At 31.3% G+C, this 22,991-nt stretch overlaps 2 protein-coding genes across 7 annotated transcripts in view; one reads left to right on the forward strand and one right to left on the reverse strand.

The window, feature by feature from the left end:
• Positions 1–5,900, forward strand: part of LOC145293806 (cytoplasmic dynein 1 heavy chain 1-like) — a 200,546-nt gene extending 194,646 nt beyond the window's left edge. Inside the window, exons 90-93 of the mRNA XM_080140385.1 lie at positions 450–560; positions 4,143–4,203; positions 4,527–4,623; positions 5,178–5,900. Coding sequence (XP_079996511.1) covers positions 450–560; positions 4,143–4,203; positions 4,527–4,623; positions 5,178–5,337 — 429 coding nt within the window. The 3' untranslated portion in view covers positions 5,338–5,900. The remainder of the gene's footprint in view (positions 1–449; positions 561–4,142; positions 4,204–4,526; positions 4,624–5,177) is intronic.
• Positions 5,901–13,151: 7,251 nt separating this feature from the next.
• The window catches only part of LOC145293808 (adenosine deaminase-like), a 130,335-nt gene continuing 120,495 nt past the window's right edge, over positions 13,152–22,991 (reverse strand). For all 6 annotated transcript variants that reach the window (XM_080140387.1, XM_080140391.1, XM_080140392.1 and 3 more), the window contains one exon: positions 13,152–13,434. In XM_080140387.1, the coding sequence (XP_079996513.1) occupies positions 13,342–13,434 (93 nt within the window). In that variant the 3' untranslated portion in view covers positions 13,152–13,341. The remainder of the gene's footprint in view (positions 13,435–22,991) is intronic.

The raw sequence follows: 22,991 nt of genomic DNA on the forward strand, positions 1-22,991 counted from the left end.
ATCAGTTCTAAGTAAGTCTTTTAAGACTTACTTTAGGTGGTACAAAGAATAAAATAAAATTTACTTATGAGTCTATGAATTTAATCTGTGGATTAAATTTTTCAGTTTGAAAATTTGTATAGATTTCAGTTTGACAAAAAAAATATCTGAAGAAAGTTGGAGGTTACATCAGTTGAAATTTGAAAATTACAAAGATGAGAATAATATGAATGATACGAATCCTCCTCTCAAATTCTGGAACAACCATTAAATAAATTTTCATTTTATTTGGAGAAATAACTTTATTTATATATATATTTTTTAGTTTTACACATTAGTTTTTGAATTTATGCATCAAATACTTTTTCATCTGAAGATCAATTTTATCAAAGTAAACGTTGAATCAAAAACTTTATCATTTTGTATATTCACAAATATTGAGATTTTTTACCTTTTTTGCTCCTTTCCAGAATATCAATGTTCGACTTGGCAAATTGTTCATCCCAGAAGCTTACATCACTGCTACTCGTCAATATGTAGCACAAGCCAACAGTTGGTCTCTTGAAGAACTACACCTTGATGTAATCTTTTTTCTTTTGTTCACCATTTTTTCTAAACTTAAGTCTTTATTTTATTTTTATAATACAAAGTCAACAATGAAATTAATCATACACTGATTTTGATTATTTCTATTTTTAATATCCATAGGATTCCAGTTTTTTAGCAAAAAATAAAAAATAAAACTTAATTTTCAAATCATATTGACAGGTAAATTAAAGTAAGAGACAAAATCAATCATTCAGTAGAAAAAATTGTTTTACATTGATAGATTCATGTAAATCTAAGTAATTTACGTAAATTATTTTAGCGGTAAAGTCTATATTATTTATTCAAAAGAATATTTGTGATAATTTCAGCAAAGAACATGTCACCATTGTTATTCATACATTAATGATGTAGAATCAAATAGTTAAAGCAATTTTTTTTTTTTTTTAAACCAATTAACTATTTCTAGATCTATCATATTTGGCACAACAAAATTTAGCTAGCTATGCAAGAAACACAATTATTACTAAGAACCGCACAAAACTGTTGCAAGATTTTTTAAGACATTGCTGAAAGTGGATACATTTGGTAAAAAATATAAATACACTCACAAGACAAAATGTTTAGAGATTTATAAAAACCAATAATGATAAATTTCAAGGTCACATTGTTGCTTAGTTTGATTTTGCTAAAATATTCTTGAATAAAACGTGCTTTGGGAAAGAAGTATGATGAAGGGAGGAAACAAAATTGAATCTTTTTCAACATAATGATGTATTGAAGATTTAGTGCAAGAAGAGTTTGGTTTTCTTCCTTTGGGGCTGTTTTTGACTATGATTAATTGACTGCATGGAAAAATAAAATTCCAGTTCTACCATGGCTTTCAATAAATCCTGATTTCAATGCTATTGAAAATCTGATAAGAATTGAAAGTTCAAATAGTTAGTCGTCAGAAAACTCGGAAATGAGAATATGTAATAATTTTCTAAAGTTTTTGAGATTTATTTTTATTTTTCAAAAATGAAGTTATGTGACTTTTGTTCATATAAAAAAATTAAATTTAAACTTTTTCACTTTTTTTTCATACTGTACTTTTTTTTTTTTCGTGTTTACTAAATTTAACCGATTATTTTGAGAGTTGAGTTTTATATCCCTTTTGTAGTTATTAACATAATAAACACCTGATATAATAAGGGAAATTCAATACTGGGAATTACAGAATTAATGCAAAAATCTTTAATCTCTGTTTAGTTTCAAAAACTTTCTGACATTGTTCCAATAATTTTTGTTATAATTTTACTTTGTTAAATTTTGTACAGTATACTGGGATAGCTTTTGTACATTTATATCAGATCTACCTCAGGGTCCCATATTTAAAAAGAATGTGTCCTCTATAGTATCAGACCTGATGGAATGGTTAATTGTAGGTGTAGACTGCTTCAGATCCTTCCAAAAAATTCCCACGAAAACCTAACAGCCAGCTGTGGTTCTCTCCAGAATGTGCTGCTGCCATTGCGTACTGAAATCACTATTTCCATTACTTCCAACGTAATAGGCATACTGAAACTAAAGCCGCCTTCAGAACTGCCAGTAACCCCTGTAAAAGAGTAATAAAGAACGCGAGAGAATTATATGCTCAGTTCGTCAAATATAAAGTAGCTGAGCAGTGGCTTGGTTCCCACCAGTTTTGGCAAATAACAAACAGGATCCTGAATAGAAGTGTATGCTTTATCTAAACCATCATCCATGGACCTCAGGTAATCTTGTCAGCATCAGACAAAGCCAAACTCTTTGCCAAGAACTTTGCAGCTAATTCTACCCTATATGATCAGGGCTGCCAACCTCATATTTCCTCCTGTATCAGAAAACCTGCTATGCGACATACAAGTATCTATGTGTGATGATGCCAAGCTAATCAAGTCTCGATTCCAGTAAAGCAACTGGTCAAGATGGCATTCCTATTATAGTGCTCAATAAGTTTCAACCAGAAATAGCTCCCACACTTAGAGTTGTTTAAGCATTGTTTTAAGGAGAATTGCTTCTCAACACCCCGGAAAACCTCATCAGTATGTCCTGTATTAAAAATTCATGTCATTGATTGTCTCCCTCTCAATTCAGAGGTGCTTGATATGACCTTAAACTATATCCAGTGGTGAGGTCCCAGCTTACGGGCTTTGGGGAGTGTGGAGGCACCCTTTAATTGCCATTGCTCCCAGGTCCACTCAAATCCGCAGTGGTAGTACCTGTTAGGGTCCCAACTATGGATTAAATAGAAACCGACTTGAAAACAAATATATTCTATTAAAAAATTTTTCTTTAAAATCTTTGGATTCAGCATCAATAAAATAACCTGAAAAGGGTTGATATGCCGTAAAACAAAAACAACCAACCAATCTCAATACAGATCGATCAGTCTCCTGTGCGTAAGTAGTCAACCACCTGACTACTTCTCTATTGAACACAGATCTCATAGGATTAGCGAGTGTAAACGGAGGCTTCTTTTCTAGGGCAATTGCTTTTGACATATCGAAGGCCTTTTATAGCGTATGGCATAAAGGTCTACCCTACAAAAGCTCCAGCTGCAGTATAGCTGGAAATGTCTTTATTAAATCATTTCTCTCTGATAGATTCATGAGTAGTGGTTGATGGGCAGAAATCAGAAGCTCACAGTATTAATGCTGGAATCCCTCAGGGGTCCATCCTGGGCCCAACTGTATTACTGATCTACATCAATGATCTCTCAAATCAAATCCTAAGATCGTTTATAGACATTTATGCTGACGACACTACCATCTATGGCAATACTTCAAAGGCCGTAAACGGCAGTTCTCTTCTTTGATCTTGATTACATGGTGCAATGGGGAAAGAGGTGACTGTTTAATTAGTTTTAATGCATCTAAAACCAAGCTTCTATCTTTCCATCATCAATGCTCTGATCCCTGTCTGGTATCAATTGAAATGAATGGCTCTCATCTTAGGGAGGCTCCATATTTTGACAAGCTTCTAAGTCTGACCTTTACTCCTGATCTGAGATGAAACACATATCAAAGCTGCTGGGAAAATGGTGGGATTTTTCTACCGCTCCAGTAGATATCTCACTGCTGATGCCTCTACCTGTATAAGAGCCAAGTACATCTAAGGATGGAGTACTGTTGCTCTATCTGGGCAAGAACTTGACAGAGTTCAAAATAGACTTCGTAGTATGATATACCCTTTTCTCTTCCCTCAAACTGCTTTCTCCATAGAAAAGACGTTGCAAGCCTATGTCTCTTTTATTGTTATTTTCATAGCAAGTGCTCGTCTGAACTCCAATCCTTGCCTCTGGGCCTTAATAAGTGGTGACTCCCTTGTAAAAAAAAAAAAAAAAAAAGGTCTGAAAATTATTTCAGACCCTTTTTTTTTTTTACAAGGGAGTCACCACTTATTCATTAAATAGGTGCATTTACTATAACACTTGTATTTGATTTTTAAAAATTCAGCATTAATTCATAAAATTATTTCTCAACATTTTTTAATCTCAAAACCTTTTTTTTTTTTTTAAGATCTAGAAATTTACTGATTTTCCTGGCAAACTACATTTTTATTAATACAAAATGTTTGTTTTCCCCACTTCACAGGTTTCTGTTATAGATGGTAAAACTTCACTTTCTCCTGACGATTGTAGTTTTGCAGTTACAGGTAAGAAATTTAAATTCGAACATTTGTAATACTGAAAATCGATCTTTCAGCACGCCACTAAAAAAAAAATGATTTGTTTGATTTTAGAACAGAATATAAGAAAATGAATAATAAATTTTTTTTTTTTTTTTTTTTCAAAAGTTCCACAAAAATTTAATACAAAGCTATTAGCTGTCTAGTCCTTTATTCATTGTCCAAAAAAGATGCAATAAAAGCCGGGTGTAAATTGAGATGAACAAAATTGAAATAAATTTCAGCTATTTTTTACTCTTCAATTTGTTTGCAAACTGAATTAAAAACCTCAAATCTTTTTTTTTTCTTAGGACTGAAATTACAAGGAGCCATTTGTAAAGCAAACAAATTGCAGTTGTCTTCAACAATCTCAACTGATTTGCCCATTACACTACTTCGTTGGGTCAGGTATGAAAAATGAGATTTTTGTTTGTTAGACTAGATTTAATTGATTTTCCATTTCTTATTGACATTTTTGAATTTTATCTTTTTGAAATTTCTATTTCTTACATAAGTAATAGTTTGGATTTTTTTTGTTATTTTACCATGAAGAGTATTTCAGATTAAAGTCCAACATTAGAAATGATCTCACCATTCCAACATGAGAAAAAACAGTTCTGACAATGTTAATACTGAATGTTTTTTAGTCTCTTTTCTCTTATGGAATTCATTTCTGAAAGTTTCTGTTCAAACATGTTGCATTTTTTTCTAACATTTGCCTCCACCCCTTCCATTATCCTTGTATTTTTGTTTTCAATCAACTTGATCTAAAGTGTAAGATTGTAATGATAATCCAAAATAACATTTGAAAATTTGTCTTCATTTTTTTTTTAAATTCCGTTTACATGAGTATTCGTACTTGAACACACATTTATTTGCTTTCAGTTTGAGATTTAAAAAAAAAAAAAAAGAAAATTTCATTCAATTTTTCAAATTAAGATGTTTATTTTTAATTTTTTCAGGAAAGAAGGGTCGAAACCAAAAGAAAACCAAGTCACCCTTCCTGTGTACTTGAATGCTGCTCGTGCCCAACTTCTATTTACGCTGGAGTTTGAAACGGACAGCAGTGACCATTCTTTCTATGAGAGAGGTGTTGGTATCATCAGTTCAGACTTGGCTTAAGATTTCTCACTCAATTCTAAAACTAACTAAAGCATCCATTTCAGCAGTTATAATTTCAATGTATTTCTTTAAAGTAAAATAATAAACTTGTTTAATAGAAAAAAAGATTAAAGTTTGCAAAATCACAAAACGCTTGTATCCATTTTAGAATAATTTGCTTAAGCTTGACACAAAAACATTGCACGAAACAAAAGAAAAAATCCAGCTATGCTTATGTCATAAAGGTAACTCTAACCTGAAAATAAATATTCAAATTTTAAAATTTATATTTCATCCATTTTTATAAGAAATCAGATTTAATAACTTTAGTGTAATGTGCAGATTTCATTTTTTAATTTTTTTTAAATATGAAATCTGATTTGAGATTTTTTTTTTAAATAATTCGAAAACTTGGCCTAAATTTTTTTGTAGATAGGGGGGGGGGTGATCAAATTAAAAACAATACTTCATAATTTACTGAATTTGCAAACTTGATTTAATCGATGTTCTCTAATTTAAATTCCTGTTAATTTCTTTGCTTTTTTTCTGCCAAAAGATTGCAAATAAAATATCTTACAATTAAAGTCGTTGTCTTTCTTATGATTTTATTATATTTTAATTCATGTATGAAAGAAATTCCCTGTGATTTAACAAAGTTTGATTTCATTTTCAATTGACAACTTCTGAACTTACAAGGATTATCGATGAAGACACTGAACAAAAACTGATTTTCTTGCAGCTTATGAACAGTTTGTTTATTAAAAAACACTCAGAATTCTGTTACAGTTAATTTAGCAGTGCTTCAGAATTGCTGGCAAATCACATTTAATGACAGTGTGTGCATTTCTAGATAGATTATGTACCCCACCCTCTCCCTTTCAAATAAATTGCATAAACATTTCATGGTTGTTAGCCTGAACAAGAGCCATATTGAAGAATGTCCATTCAGAAACAGAATTGATGGCAAGATTACAATCAGTAAGTACATAGAACAGAACATCTGAAATATAATGAGCCTAATGACATTTGAAAGAGATCCTCGCACTCTAAGAAAATCCTCATAAAAATCTTACATTATTAATTTTCCGAAGTTGAGCCAGACAAAAACTGAATAAGGTAAGCTGGTGTTGCAAAAATGTTGAAGGCTGCACACATGAAATGGACATCAAGATGATTAGATTTGATAAATCGCAAAATGGTTGTTTCAAAAGACTGGGATTTTATTGCAATGATAAAAGAGGAACTCTTTATCTAAGTATAGAGTTGATGGATCATGTTTTGAAAATGATTGAGAAACAGTAAATAAGCATTGGAACTGGTGTGCAAGATGTTAGAGTGAATAGTGTTCAGAGTATTGCTATTAGTTATTCTTGACTAAGGGACGTGTTGATCAGGCATGATGATTTATGAAAATGAAACATGCCTAGTGAGGGTTAAGGATATGCATTATATAGAGAGGAATGGTATGATGTCTGAATCTTAAATCTCTGAACTCATCAAATCGAAGCATGTCTTTAATCTGAGATTAAAGCTGGACAATATAGGACAGCATGTGTGAAACAGGAAACTGTTGTTCACATGGTTAGGAGATAAAGAACAGTTAAGGTAAAACTATCAGTTTCCAGTGGACGCTCAAGGAAAACATGGGAGATTTGATAAGATTTTGAAAGAATGGCTTGAATTAAAGTTAAAGTTCAAATTATGATTCAATTGTGCTTTAAACAAAAACATTAATTTCGAATACACACCTGCTTATGTGGTGATAAAACTTCTCAAATGCACTTTTGATGTTAGGCTGTATAAGGGTGTTAGCTTTGGTCAAAAATTCTTTCTTGGATGTTTTTTACTTTTGATACATATTGGAAGCATTCCAATACAAAATCAATCTAAGAACACTTCCAGACACAAAGTATATTCACGTGTAATTTAAAAAAAAAAAAAAAAATAGTTTCAGAGTCCATAGGAAACAAACTCCTCTCTCTCACACACACACACACACACAAATGCCTTTTATATGTAAGTAGTGATGTTTACTTTTTTTTGTTACAAATAAATTATATAAACCTCTAATAATAAAATGACTGCAGAAATTCCCCTCTGCACCAAAGTAACGTAGCTTTGCAACAAGATGCCAAATACAACTTCAACACATCTAGCATAATAGGCATTATCTTCTGTAGCTTTTCAACACCATTTTATTTGCATTCAGTCATGATAATAAAATGCTACATTGCATCCAATGAGCAACACCATCATGATCGCCGCATCTACAGAGGAAGACGTTCCTATTTTTCTCTCTAAACATCTTAGTCCTACTACCACTGCCAGTTGACACTGGGAACAATTCTACATTTTCTTATGCTATTGAGATTGGACCGAGTGTAACTGCTTCTTAGATACATAGACATACCATAACCTTACAGTTTTCCAGTACATAATAAAGTATCCCTACACATAGTCCACATTTTGATTGGCTGACCTCTGACCATTCTAATATTCTAGAACCCTATTCTCCCTACATTAATGAACGATTACTAACATTGAAATATGGCGTCATTATACACAACTTCTGTTGTTAATGTACGATTACATTTCTCTGGCATATATGCCAACTATGGGTTAAATAGAATCTGAATTTAAAAAAACAAATATACTCCATTAAAAATCGTTCCTCAAAATAACTAGATTCGGCATTAAATAACCTGAAAAAGGTTGATATGCCGTAAAACAAAACCAACCAACCATTTCTCTGGTAAAATAAATAAATATATATATATATATATATATATATATATATTTCTTATTGTACTAGCATGTGTGCCCGGGTGTTCGGAGGTGTGTTGAGCAAAGAAAAAGTAGTAGTAGGAAGGCAGGCTCGAACCTGTACCGCGAAGGAGGAAAAGAACAGGGAAAAAATGTGACGTCTTTGCTGTTACAACGACCGTCAAACAGGGAGTGACGTAGGTTTTAATTAAGGCTATACAATCGAAAAGAGGCGATGACTTTTGAAAATATTGGTGAAAAAAAGCGATCCCTCCCTGTACAAAAAAGGGCGAAGAAATTCATGTTTTTAGCCAATACTGATCTTGTGAAAATCCGTCGCCTCTGTTGAAAGTTTTAGGCAAACATGCAAACATACATTTATATATTGGTAACTCAAATTTTCGACCCAAACCAATTAAAAAGCTTCCCCTATCTCTGAATACCCTTTATGTAAAATTTCAAATGTTTAGACCAGAAATTGTCTGAGTAATTTGGTAGAGACCGAAGCGGTCAATGTTTTTTTTAAAACTTTGACCCCTATTATGAACCCTTAACATTTATTGTTTTGGGCTCAAATCAAGTTAAGTTAGATCCATGTCCAAGGAACCTATATCTAAAATTTCAAGTATTTATACCCCAAATTGTCGGAGGAGTTTGGTAGAGTTCTCAAAGGTCAAATCGTTGAACTTTGACTCCTTAACAGCCAAATTTCTGGGCAAAAACGGATTAAAAAGATTTTCCCAAATCTCAATACCCTGTATATTAAATTTCAAGTCTGTAGATTGAAAATTGACAGATATTGTGTAGGGAAATGTACACAGACACTTTCACTTTTATAGATTTGCAGTTTATTTTGTTTATTTTTGTACATTCGTTGGTATACGTATTTGGCTGTGTATGCGTCTCCCTATTACTTTGTTTTATTCTTTAAAAAGTTTCCTTTTAATTTTCTTTTCTTTTTTTTTTTTTATCCAGCGATTTATCACTTATACAACGCTATTATAAAACACTATAGCTTTATACAAATTTGAAATTGGCTACAATGTTTATTATACGATATTTGCTAACGCAAGCTCCATTACATGTCCATAATAACATTAAACACTTATGTTTACACCGCTTTCGACCTAAGGTATATACAACTTCTGTTGTTAATGTACGGTGAAAAATAAGTGTATGTATGTGTGTGTGTGTATATATATATATATATATATTAATTTTATTTATACAAACATTAATGGCTACATATGTGCATACATGTTTCTGTAATCACCCACGTTGGGGGATTACGTCTTCAGGCCAAGAATTATCGTTCGAAAGTCTTGGTCTGAAGACGTAATCCCCCAACGTGGGTGATTACAGAAACATGTATGCACATATGTAGCCATTAATGTTTGTATAAATAAAATTAATATACCTGCTCTGTTCGCTCATTGAGCACTATTTTGGTAGACACATGTTGTTTCATTGGATGCACTTCTAGGAAACTAAACTCTACTGGCTATATATATATATATATATATTTTTTATATTTGCAGTTTATTTGTTTTTTTTTAGTTTTTTTTCTTGGCCATTTGTACGTACGTCTGTTGGTGTGTGTGTCTGGCTGCCTATTACTTTGTTTCATTCTTTAAAAAGTTTTCTTTTCATTCTTTTTTTTTTTTTTTTTGACGTGATTTATTATTTATAAAACACCATACAAATTTAAAATCAGCTACAACTTTTTTATATTTGCAATTGCAAACTCAATTACATGTCCATAATACACTGCTTTTGGCCTATGGTATCCACAAGTATTGAGAACAAAGAAACATACATTTTGCCTTTTTTTCCATTTCTACTAAACCACAGCAACGTGTGGCCGGGTACCGCTAGTTATATATAATAGACAGTACAATTTTTTTTTTTTTTTTTAAGAAAAAGTTAAACATAATTTACTATCAAAGTGCTTACCAATGAAATTGAAATGAGCTCTATTCATATGCATCTATAAAACTCAACACTGACAATTAAAAGAATCCAGTTTTCTATTAGATTTGAAATTCACACAGGATAGGAAAAACAAAACATTAACAGAATGAATTAAAAAACAAAAAAAAAGATATTCCCATTATATATTAATTTAAAGATCATTTTAGAATGAAGATTGTAGGAAACACTGCCATTTGTTATAGCAAAGAATACACAAATGAACTTCCAAGAACTGCAGGAATTTCTACTGTTGAGAAAACATTAATTTGGTATTGGGCATAATTTAAAGAAAATTTGTGCTTTGAACAAACTCGGGATTCTCACTTGAAATACTAAAAAAGTAAAATATGAACAATCCACTAATTATTCAACTCTGCAACATAAAAACAGTTTTCTTTTGGATAGCCAAAAAAATTTCAGCTTATAGTCGGCTAGCATACTTCCTAACTTTCAGTATGGCTGCTACCAGAAGTTGTGACAAAGCAAATCAGTTCCTTCGCTTTTTTCTCTCATACCTATATCTCCCCCTGTGCATGTACTCTATATATTTTACGTTTTTCTTATTGTTCTTTTATTCAATAATGATTGAAATATTTTTTCAGTCTTATGTTAATGAAAAATTATTGAAATTAGTTTGTTTTTTGTTTTTTTTAATTTTTTTAAAACCCTTTTTAATCTATTTTTGGAATATTATGCATTGGATACTTTTTTTTTATGTTTGAAATTTTATTTTGATTTCAATAATTTTATTTTTGTATTTTCATAAACCTAATAAATTCAAATAAAAACTTATTTTTTTAATTTTATTAAAATTGCAAATAAAGACTAATTGTTATTTTTATCTGTATAATTTTAATTTTTATTGTATATTTTTGAATGTCCTTTTCTTATATTTTTCAATAAATTGCTTCACAATAGAAATACTGAAGAACAATAAGTGTAGCAACTGATTTGCCTTGTCACCATTTCTGGTAGCAGACACGCCAGAAGTTAGGAAGTACCTAACTGACTATAACCAAATTTCATATAGAGATCTTAACAATTAAAATGCATAAACAAACACAGACTTTGAAAAAAAATCCAACCAGAATCATACAGAAGTGAAAAAGAAGGTAAGTCTTGTTTGACTCCATATAGTGTCAAGTGTTGACTGTATGTTGTCATTTATTCTAAGGTAATAAAGTAAAGGGTCAAGTAAGTGTTCTAGTTGGTGACACGGAAGATAGTGTTTATTATTTTTAAAGCATTTTTTATTTTTATTAAAGCATGTTTATTTTTATTTTTTATTAAAGCATGTTTATTTATTTTTTAAAGCATGTTTATTTTTTTATTTTTTTTTAAAGCATGTTTATTTTTATTTAAAGCATGTTTATTTTTATTTTTTTTAAAGCATGTTTATTTTTTTTTTAAAGCATGTTTATTTTTATTTTTTTTGAAGCATGTTTGTTTTTATTTTTTTTTAAAGCATGTTTATTTTTATTTTTTTTGAAGCATGTTTGTTTTTATTTTTTTTTTTAAAGCATGTTTATTTTTTTTTTTTTTTAAAGCATGTTTATTTTTATTTTTTTTAAAGCATGTTTATTTTTATTTTTTTTGAAGCATGTTTATTTTTATTTTTTTTGAAGCATGTTTATTTTTATTTTTTTTGAAGCATGTTTATTTTTATTTTTTTTGAAGCATGTTTGTTTTTATTTTTTTTGAAGCATGTTTGTTTTTATTTTTTTTTTAAAGCATGTTTATTTTTATTTTTTTTTTAAAGCATGTTTATTTTTATTTTTTTTTTAAAGCATGTTTATTTTTATTTTTTTTTTAAAGCATGTTTATTTTTATTTTTTTTTTAAAGCATGTTTATTTTTATTTTTAAAGCATGTTTATTTTTATTTTTTTTTTAAAGCATGTTTATTTATTTTTTTTTTTTAAAGCATGTTTATTTTTATTTTGAAGCATGTTTATTTTTTTTTTTTTTTTTGAAGCATGTTTATTTATTTTTTAAAGCATGTTTATTCTTATTTTTTAGCATTACTTGCTATTGAAACACGTTCAATGTTTGTAAAAATAGGTTTCTTTTCATTTTAATATTTTTGGTGTTCCATTTTTTGTTTTTTCATTTATTTTTAGAATCTTTTTTTACGAGAAAGAATTTTTGTTCCTCGCTGCCACAAATCGCACATATCAGTTAGAGTGGATTAACATGATAGACATATTGTTGTTTTAGCATCACTTGCTATTGAAACACATTCAAATAGTCACAATATTTCATCTAATAACGTTATATTTAATGAAAATATTTTTATAACATTCAAAAATTGTTACATTTAAAAAAAAATACAAAAATATAAATTGTATCAGATATTATTTGACATTTTTAGAACTAAGCTCCAATTTTTGATCGATTTTTATCATAAGTGCTTAATTAATTTAATCTCCTAGATCCCCCCCCTCCTTCTCTGATGCAACGTGTCTTTATCATTTGTATCTGGTAGTTATTGAAGCTAAAACTTAATTTCATGTTCAAGGGACAAAATGAAAATAATTGGGCATTTTTAACAATAGCCAATAAAAGAAAAGGATAAAAAAAAACATAGCCAGTAAACGAATTTTGCCAAAGCCAAAATAAGTTATTCTTCTACCTACTTCGCTAATTTTCTTTTTTTCTGTATTTCAACTTATTTTAAAGTGTTTTTTGTTTAATTTTTTAGCTGTGTATTAAACAATCACAAACCTGTCATGTGTAATATTCAACTTATGAACAATTTATTATCAGTATTTGTGTGTGTTTTTAAGCAATTATCACATGATCATCTGTCAGTAATTTTTTTTCTTATTCCAACTTAAGAATTTACAGTTTCTTGCCTTTGCTAAAATGTTTCTTTTTTTGTTTTGTTGACTACACAAATCGTTTTTCATTCTTAAAAACTTTTGTTTTTTGAATAGCGTTTGTACAGTTCCTCGGTATGTCAGTTTCCATCTTTAATGTAGCCTCTATCATTTCATATATTCTTTATAACTAGCATGAAAAAATACTTCACTTTAATGCTGATTTTAGATTTTTTGGTGTTTAGAATAATAAATTCAATTTGATAAAAACATACAAAATCTGATCAATTTTCTGAAAACTTTTATTTAAAAAATGACAAACTTTCATATTTAATTAAAAATACATTAAAGTGAACACAAATGATTTTCAATTTTAATAATTTAATTAAAATATATTTCATCAAAAAAATACTCTTGAATCCAGTTAAAACAAATGATTGCATTGGTAGCTTAAAAACTGTTTAATTCTTCATCTCAGTAATCGGTGCCGTAGACACCCTGCAAATGTTTCACAAGTTGCTTTCGTTCACGCTTTGGTAGGAAACAGGATCGAGCAGCATTAAAAAACTGAAAAATAAAACACATTTTTCATTTTTACCTTATTAAACAATTCTGAAACAAAGGGGGGGGGGGCACTCTGGCAGTATCCAAAATAAATAGTAACTGTCTCAGTATGAAGGGTTTCATTTCAAACATGCCTTTGTCATAATAGAGAAACCACTGTTGATTGTAATTGTTATGCCTGGAATTATTGGTTGTGCAGGGATGATGACTTGAATTTAAGTTTAAAATGAAAAAAAATCAAGTATCATAGTACAATTGTGCTTAAAACAAAAACATTCATTTCAAACGCGCCCATGTCATATCAAAGAATCTACTGTTGATTTTATGTTGTTTCAGCTTGCTTGGTAATAAAACTTCTCAAATGCACTTTTGATGTTGACTTTGGTCAAAATCGTCTGTTCTTTCTTTTATCAGATTATTTCGATTCTCGATACTTTTCAAAGACATTCTCACACAAAACCTATCTAAGAACACTGACATACACAAAGTACCATCATGTGAAATTTCATAAAAATCAACCCAACCGTTTTCGAGTCAATAGGGAATGAATTCACGACACACAAAGTTCCTTTGATATAATAGTATAGAAAGAGATATTTCTTTTGCACACTTGTTTTGGGAGGATGAAGTGTCATTCAGGTTAACTCTTTCCTTTTCACTCCAAACATGTTTCATGTCTTGTCCTTTACTGTTTACCAGCAGGTTTCAGACATTTTTTTTTTTTTTTTTTTTTTTTTTTTGTGTGGTCAAAACAATTTCAGTTGTTTTCACAACTGACTGCTCAAACCAGTCATCACTAACAACAAATTGACTTTCCATTCTTTTTTCAATCAATTTTGTTATTATTCATTGTTTTTCAATAGGGCTGTTATTGATTTAGTCTGCAAATTTCTCCATTACTGAATGTCTGAATGTTGTTCACGTCTTCAACTCCTCAAAAAGTTAAGATGACAAAAAATAAATAAAATGTAGAACAGGAGTTAAGCAGTTGTTTCTAAGAGAAAATGACAAAAAGAATATCAAAATTGTGCAGACATTTTTCAATAATGAAATATTTTTATTTTTCAAATCCGTTCTAAAACAGTAAGATCCAATAAAACTGTTGCAACGATGAATGAAATGCTGTTGAGTAAGGTATAACAAAATTTGATGAAGTGACGATTTCGACGTTTATTTGGTAGCATGGCACTCCTATATGTAGTTTGGTGTGTATTAATAAATTTTATAATAAATTATCAACTGAATGTTTGGAGGGTGAGGCTTTTGTAGTTCATTGCAAATGTTTGAGCATAGCTAATGACGGGCATAGGACTGGATGGTTTGAATATGACTGCATGCCATTGGGCCTGCTCGCATTAAATTCATTTAATCTTAGATATGCCTCATGAAAATCCTGTAAATCCTTTGGCTTGGTTTATCAGTCAGATGATTGTTTTAGCATTTTGTTTTGCTTGGATATCTCTATCTCTTCCTTTTCCTCTAGGTATGCCACTTTTTGTATTATTGGAGGGGGGGGGCAGCTTTGCTTGGTCGTAAAATACACTTAAATATGATATTTTAATTTGCCCAGGTTTTGTGTGTGTGTATATATATATATATATTATTGTTATAGAGTCGTGATTTCTAAAGTAAAAAAAAAAAATTGTGTGCCATCAGCTAGAATCGAAACTGAAAGCAAAATTGTTGCATTCAAAGCTGGTGATGTTACCACTGTACCAACGTGACATGCATATGAACTGATTAAAAATTAAAAATGAACTAAGATGAATGTACAAAATGTATAACGACTTTTTTTCAATTTTGACCCAATTTTAAAAACTGTTTTAACTGACTAAAGACCCATAAAAGAATGATCTATAAAAAAAATCTAATCATATTAATATATTATGGAAAAGAGGTTTACTTTTTTCAGGTATTGATTATCAATACTTATCGAAGACATTCTTCCACAAAATCATCTAAGAACACTGACATATAAAACAAGAATAAAAAAGCATTGGAAATGCAAAAGGATATAGGGATGGTATGCCAAAAAGTATACAAACAAGATAGCTATGAATGGCTAGGCACATGGAAATAGAATTGCATCCAAAGTATAGCCCTATAGCTTTTTACAACCGTAATGATGGCACGGAATGAAGATTGGAGAAAAGCTATAGGGCTATACTTTGGATGCAATTCTATTTCCATGTGCCTAGCCATTCATAGCTATCTTGTTTGTATACTTTTTGGCATACCATCCCTATATCCTTTTGCATTTCCAATGCTTTTTATTCTTGTTAATTAGTATTTTTACTTACAGTCTTATTTTTAAACTTACATTCATGATAGTATTGTCTTTTTTAGGAGGCGGCAATGAGCCGCCTCCATTAGTAGCAGGTCGCTTCCTGCTGGGTTTTAGGTCTTTGGGTTTTGGGCCTTAGGAGTTGCCTCTTGGTCCTCCATCGGTTCTATATTACATAGAGAGTGCTACCACCTCTCTGATAAAACAGTTAGAGTATTATAAAGTTCTAAAATGTTCATACCTTCACTATTAAATTTTTCTTGGTTCATTCTTTGGCGTTTTGGCAAAGATTTGGCAGTTTTTGATATTTATATTTATAATAGTTTGTGCATGAGGCAGCTTTTTTCCCCTTGGGATCCCTGTTATACTGTGCTTTTGAGTCAGCACGTGAGGCAGCCTTCTTTTTTCTGGTTCTTTGTTATAAAGAGCACGTGAGGCAGTTTTTTTCCCCTCGGGATCCCTGTTATACCGTGCTTTTGAGTCAGCACGTGAGGCAGCCTTCTTTTTTTCTGGTTCTTTGTTATAAAGAGCACGTGAGGCAGCTTTTTTTCCCTCAGAATCCCTGTTATACCGTGCTTTTGAGTCAGCACGTGAGGCAGCCTTCTTTTTTTCTGGTTCTTTGTTATAAAGAGCACGTGAGGCAGCTTTTTTTCCCTCAGAATCCCTGTTATACCGTGCTTTTGAGTCAGCACGTGAGGCAGCCTTCTTTGCCTCAGGATTTGCATGATACTTAATTTTTATTATTTCAGCATTTTTCTGATAGTATTCTTTTTGCTCTGATAGTATTCTTTTGACTTTGTTTTTTTCATAGTCTATATTTCTCTGAGCTTTTTTACTACGTGCTGACTTTGGCATTTTTTATTAAATGTAAACATATAACACTTATGTGTATCTTACTATAATATCACTTATCTTATAGCAAGACAACTCTCGTAGAATTGAGATACTGCCCCGTCACCAATAGGTGAAGTGTGGAACGGTATATACACCAATAGTGTAGTTGTTATCTTTATATGAAGTCCTAATCAGTGACAGTGTGAGGTTACTTGGTTAATTTATTGTAGTTTATTTTAGAAAACTTACTTGTTTTTATTAGTAGATTGTGTATAGTAGCCACAATATCTAGTTATTTTTGTGGCTAGGGCTTGGATTTTGATTCTTTTTGGTCAGCTTCCAGTGAGTTCTTAGAAGATGACTTTCTTGCAGTTTCTTTTGCGGTTAATTTAACTTATTTCCTTTGGCGTTTGGTGAGTTCTTAGAAGAACTGGTCTGATCTACTTTTCTTAGTGAGCGAAGAGATTCAGCTGCATTTAACAATGGTTGCTATAGTGTATTTTTGCGCATGCGTGAGAATTTCAAGTTTCCTCCTTATTTTTCAATAGTTTGACAGTAGTCATGTGTCTTTCTGCCAAGAGCGACAGACGTCAGTGTTAGCTGTGATCGTCTAGAGGTTAGGACCCCACGTTGTGGCCGTGCTAACCTAGGTTCGAATCCTGGTCACAGCATTGACATTTTGTACATATTTTACAGTCCAAAATCTGAAGAATTATTTGTTTTTATAACATTGTTTTTTGACGTCGTACTTGCTCTTATAACAATTTTGATCAACTGAGATAAAGATTTTGTGGTTTTATTAACGCTGGTGGGTTACTGTTTAAAGAAAAAACCTTAACGTTCACCTCAAATATTCAGCGTCCAAGAAATATAGGCAAACTGGAACGTCTGTGAGCATCCGGTGTATTATTTGGAGCTGTCCCTTTTGAGAGAAGTTCCGTGTTCGAAGTGGTCTGTCTACATTGGGTATATAGTGTTTAAAACTTGTTATTACACGTAATCTTATTTAATTATGGAGTTAGTTAAAAAGCGATGGGTCACTGCACTTCTCCGTGTAAAGAGCAGTCGATTGATGCTTGAACTGTTGTCAGAGACCGTTCGTACATCGTCTCAAAAGAAAGAAGAAAGCAGAAGAAGAAAGAAGAACAATTGGCCATTTTTGTACCCTTTTTTTTTTTGCTCTCTTTTGACATTTTAACCAACGTTCTGACACTCGCTGGATTCGTAAGACGCTTCTCTGTAAGAATATGTGCTTTTTGAAACTTATAAGTTGATTTTAGTTGAGATTTGGATAGTTTTGTTTTGTAGGCGTATATAGGCGTGTACGGGCCATCCCTATATAGAGAGTGCTACCGCCTCTCTGATACCTTCATGTGAAATTTCATAAAAATCGACCCAGCCGTTTTTGAGTCAATAGGGAATAAACTCACAGGCACACAATGTTCCTTTTAATATAATAGTAGAGAAAGCAATTTCTTTTGCAAACTGAAAGGATGATATTGTTTTTGTAGTATTTTTGCCACGTAGGAGATTAGTTAATACAATTCATTGTAGTTCTCTTAGCAAGATATGCATTCCAGATGTTTTCCTCTCTCTTCAATAAAAAAAAAGTGAGTGATATTTGTGTGATTTGTTTATATTCTTGCTATAGCCACCTCTTCTTTATGAGTTAGTTTGAATTTGGGATTTCATTCTCCAAGAATAGATTTGATTTCTTGTAAAAAAAAAAAAAAAAGTAAGTGTTCCATTGTTGTTATCATATTTTAATATCAGAATTATGATTGGTTTAAAATTGGTATAAGGAATTTTGAGGTTAAATATTTTCATATTTAGTGATTCTCTTGTTTCTTTTGTATTTCCATGAATGCCAAAATGTCTTGGAATCCAACATCAGATGGTTTCCAAGGTTACTAATTCTGTTTAGCAGATTTGTTGGGATTGTGTGTTCTTTTCCTTTAGTGAAGTTAGAATTGATAGCAAATTGGATAAAATTATGAATTTGTTTGGTCAACAATTATAATAATTACGGCCAGGTGTATTGCTACAGTTTTGGCACTAAAAGATGGAAGATTTCTTAGACGTTTTTGGATTTTTCTTTGTTGGTGTATAGCTGAACGTCCACCTTTTTTTATTGGCTTTAGCTCCATTAGTATAAATATGTTCATAATCTGGTAGTCTTGAAGGATGTCATATATGGTTTAAATTTGTGTTCAATGTTGAGGTATTTAGGCTTAATAAAACTGTAGTTTGATTTGTTTGCTGAGGAAGGTTTTGAAGAGATATAATATATATATATATATATATATATATATATATATATATATTGTTCATTTTGGCTGCGTCTTTTATTTCCTCCATACTTGATTGTTTTTTCCTTTGTTTGGAATAAGATTTTATGTTTGAGCTGATAAATACTCTAATGTCTAGGATTCGTGTAGTATTGGAGGGTAAGTTTTTCTCATCTCATTGTTAGTGCTGGTTCATTTGCACATAGACTTTCAATGAGCATGCTAGTGAAAGTTCTTAGTACAAATCTGAGTCATTGGTGATGGATTGTATAGAGTTTTTTTGATGTAAGATTTTCTAGATGCACCGTAGACAAAACGACCACAGTTGACTTTAGATCTTAAGAGTAATTGGTAAGATTTTAAGTGTTTTGCAATCAGCTCTCCCATCTGTATGTGCTATAGTTCTCAAGAGTTGCATTTTTTGATTGCATCTCTTCTTTAGATGTTTTATATTAGGTTTTTTTGTTTTGTTTTTTTAAATCAAATATGATGCAAGGATATATTGCTGCGTAACTGTTGCTTATGACCAAATTTTTATTCATGTGATTTTATTCATGTAAGTGTGTATTTGTTTGCATTCAGATTTTATGAAAAGAAGCGGAAGATATTTTTTATGGCATTTGAGGTGTGTTGAATGTGAGTATGTGTTTGTGGGTATCTTTTCATATTATTATAAAAATTCTTTCATGGTTGATAACTCCTTGATTGTCGAATTTCCTCTGAATTATTTTGGGGGTGGCAAGTGATAGTTCTCTGCGTCTGATGGTTCTCTTTGATTGGACTAGTTTTGATATTGAGGTTACGAGGATAATGAGGTTTCTATTCTTTCACTTTTTCTATTAGTAAATTACTAATTTTTTTTTTTTTTATTACTGCTTGTGTTCCCCACCCGCCCACCTCGAAGCTAAGGGTTGGGACCTGTCGGGGAAATCCAATTGCCTTGAGAGACCAGGGTTACACAGAGCAGTATACTCAATAAGGTGACATAACCTGAGCAACTGTTACCAAATTCATTCACTACTCAAATCCAAAGTTAATAAATAATTAGGTTTGCATTTGTGTTCTTCACTTAATGATTGACGCTTAATAAGCACGGCCAAAATGCAAGGTGGGAGTAAGTATTTTTTGATGGAGTCTCTCTTTTTTTAAAGTAAGTAATTATCTAATCAATACAAGATTTTCACCGATTATTACGTGAAGAATGAACTTTATAATGGTGTACTTTCTTTTTCATAATCGATATTTATATATATATATATATATATATATATATATATATATGTTTGCCTACAAAACCCCCCTTCTTTTTTGTGGGGGAGGGGGAGGATTATAGATAAAAAAAACTGCACACGTATCAGATTTTAAGGTTGAAAATCCGAATTTTGAATGTGTTTAATTTTTAATCTTTTGTGTTTTGAAGTGTGAAATTCGTTTAATATGTTAATAATAAATATCTTTCAGATTAGCAAAAAAAATACTGATTTTCATTATTTTTGCGAAAAACTACTTGAAAAATAAATTAATAATTTTCTTTTAGTAAGCCCAATATAGCTAATATACTATTAAATAGAAAATACTTAAAGAATCGATATCAAAAAGAAAAAAAAATTAATAAATAACTGCGCATTTTGCTAAAAATACAAGAATTTCTTTCAACAATTTGTCGTTACGCGATATTACCTCACCTATGGAAAACCATAAATGGTCTACACACAGTTGTTCATATTTACAAACAGTTGTTATCTCCCCCTTTTCCTTTTTGCTGTGACTTGCATTTGACTTAATTTAAAATGTGGGGGACTTGCATCTACCACACTCTCTCGTCCAGAAACACTTGGTCCTGATGGCAAGACGACAAAGTGTGACACTAGTCTTAAACACATATGGCCCAAAATGGTCACCAACCTGGTACTGGCCAGCCTCATCATTGCTTAATTTTGGGAGTTATGTAGATAACAAATATATATATATATATATATATATATATCGCTTATGAAAAAAAATTAAACCCTTATAAAGTTGAGTCTTCACTTAATCATCAAAACAAGCATAAAAAATACATGGAAATTTACAGGACTAAATAAAGACTACTATAGTTTCTTCCAAACTATCATTAAATTTTAGATTTTTCAATTTTGCCACGTGAAATCTATAGAGTGAAATAAAAGATGGAATTATTTGAAATTCAGGTTCTTATGTTATATTTTTGCATATTCTTATAGCAAATTATCCTAATCTTATTTAGACAAAAAACAATTGATTTAAAAAGCTTTTTAAAAAATATTTAAATGTTATCCATTGAGGCAAAAATGACAGTGAATGTTTTTTTTTTTTTTTTTTTTTTTTTTAATTTAAAATTCTATTTAAAGTAGTAGAAAAAGTTTTATATTATTCTGCTTTTCATATGATAAAATTCAGGCTTTTATCTTTCTGGAAAAAAAAGTTGTTCAAGAATAATGGATTTTAATAGATTTTTAATTCGTTTACAAAAAACAACTTGGCTTTTCTTCCATTCTTGGATGTATCTACACTTAATACCTTCCAACATAGTCAAAGTGTTAGGTAATTTTTCTATATTATATAATTCGATGGAGATTTTTTTTTTTTTACATAGGCATCACCACATTATCAAGGCCCAGAGGCCACTCAAGGATAAGGGTTAAAGAGTGTACAGTAGAAATTGGTCAATATAGTAATCATTAGTAATGAAAATTTGGTAAATTTGATAACTTATATGGAACGGCTCATCAAGAACTTATTAACTTTAGACTTGAACACAACCATATTGTAGTCAGCCGGAAAGCAGGAAAACGGAAGACAATTCCACAGGCGTGCAGTTCTAAGAAAGAAGCTTTGTTCATGGAATCTACGTTTAGGTTTAGGCACAGATAAAGAGTGGGGGAAATTATTGATAGTGTTTACAGCTAGACGAGTGTTTCTTGTGAAAGTTTGGCGAGGGGGGACCATAGATTGAAGCTCAGTTGAACACTTTCCATGAAAATAACGATACATCAGAGACAAACTCGCAACATCTCTTCTGTGAGATAGAGGTTGCAAGGAGGAGAAAAGGACATCTCCTACGAGGCTACAAAGTCTATTTTGAACTCTATCAAGGCAACAGTATTCCATCCTTGGACGTACCTGGCTCTTATATAGATAGAGAATAGCATCAGCAGTGAGATATCTACCGGATCGATAGAAAGATCCCACCATTTTTCCAGCGGCCTTCGCAACAGATTTGATATACGTGTTCCATTTAAGATCAGGAGTAATGGTCAAGCCCAGAAGCTTGTCAAAACTTGAGGCCTCCTGAAGACGAGAGCCATACATTTCAATTGATGACAAATGTGGATTAGAATGTTGATGATGTAAAGAGAGAAGCTTGGTTTTAGATGCATTAAAAGTAACCAGCCACTCCTTTCCCCATTGTACTACGTGCTCAAGATCAGAGGAGAGAGAATTGGAGAGAACTTGGTCGTTTACTGTCTTAGATGTGCTACCATAAATGGTAGTGTCGTCAGCATAAATGTCTACAAATGATGTAAGGATATGATTTGGAAGATCATTAATGTAGATCAGGAAAAGAGTTGGGCCCAGGATGGATCCCTGAGGGACACCGGCATTAATACTGTGAGCTTCTGATTTTTGCCCCTCAACTACTACTCTTATGAACCTATCAGAAAGAAATGATTTAATAATTGAGAAGACTTTTCCAGCTATACCATAGCTAGCGATCTTATGAAGTAAACCTTTATGCCATACCCTATCAAAGGCTTTAGATATGTCAAGAGCAATTGCCCTAGAAAGATTGCCACCGTCGAGAGATTTGCTAATCCTATGCGATATAACTGTAAGGACATCTGCTGTAGATCTAGCAGAACGGAAACCATATTGAGTGTCACTAAGAAGGTTATTTTTGTTGAGATGGTTGATTATTTTCATTTTTCAATTTGTTCTGTTTTTGGTCTTTAGTAGTAGTCATTAGGGCTTGACCTAGCCAAGCAATTAGTCGGATTGTGGTTTTACTAAATATGTACAATCAAATTATTCCCAATCATTGTACGGCTGACTGCTCCTGCTTTTATTGTCATATAAAAATGTGTAAAGTTGCTTGAATCAGCAACAGCTGAATCAGACTATTAGTCGTACCGGGT

Source organism: Euprymna scolopes, chromosome 15 (genome assembly GCF_053919585.1).
Source record: "Euprymna scolopes isolate OS-2025 chromosome 15, ASM5391958v1, whole genome shotgun sequence".
In the NCBI taxonomy this organism is placed as follows: domain Eukaryota; kingdom Metazoa; phylum Mollusca; class Cephalopoda; order Sepiida; family Sepiolidae; genus Euprymna; species Euprymna scolopes.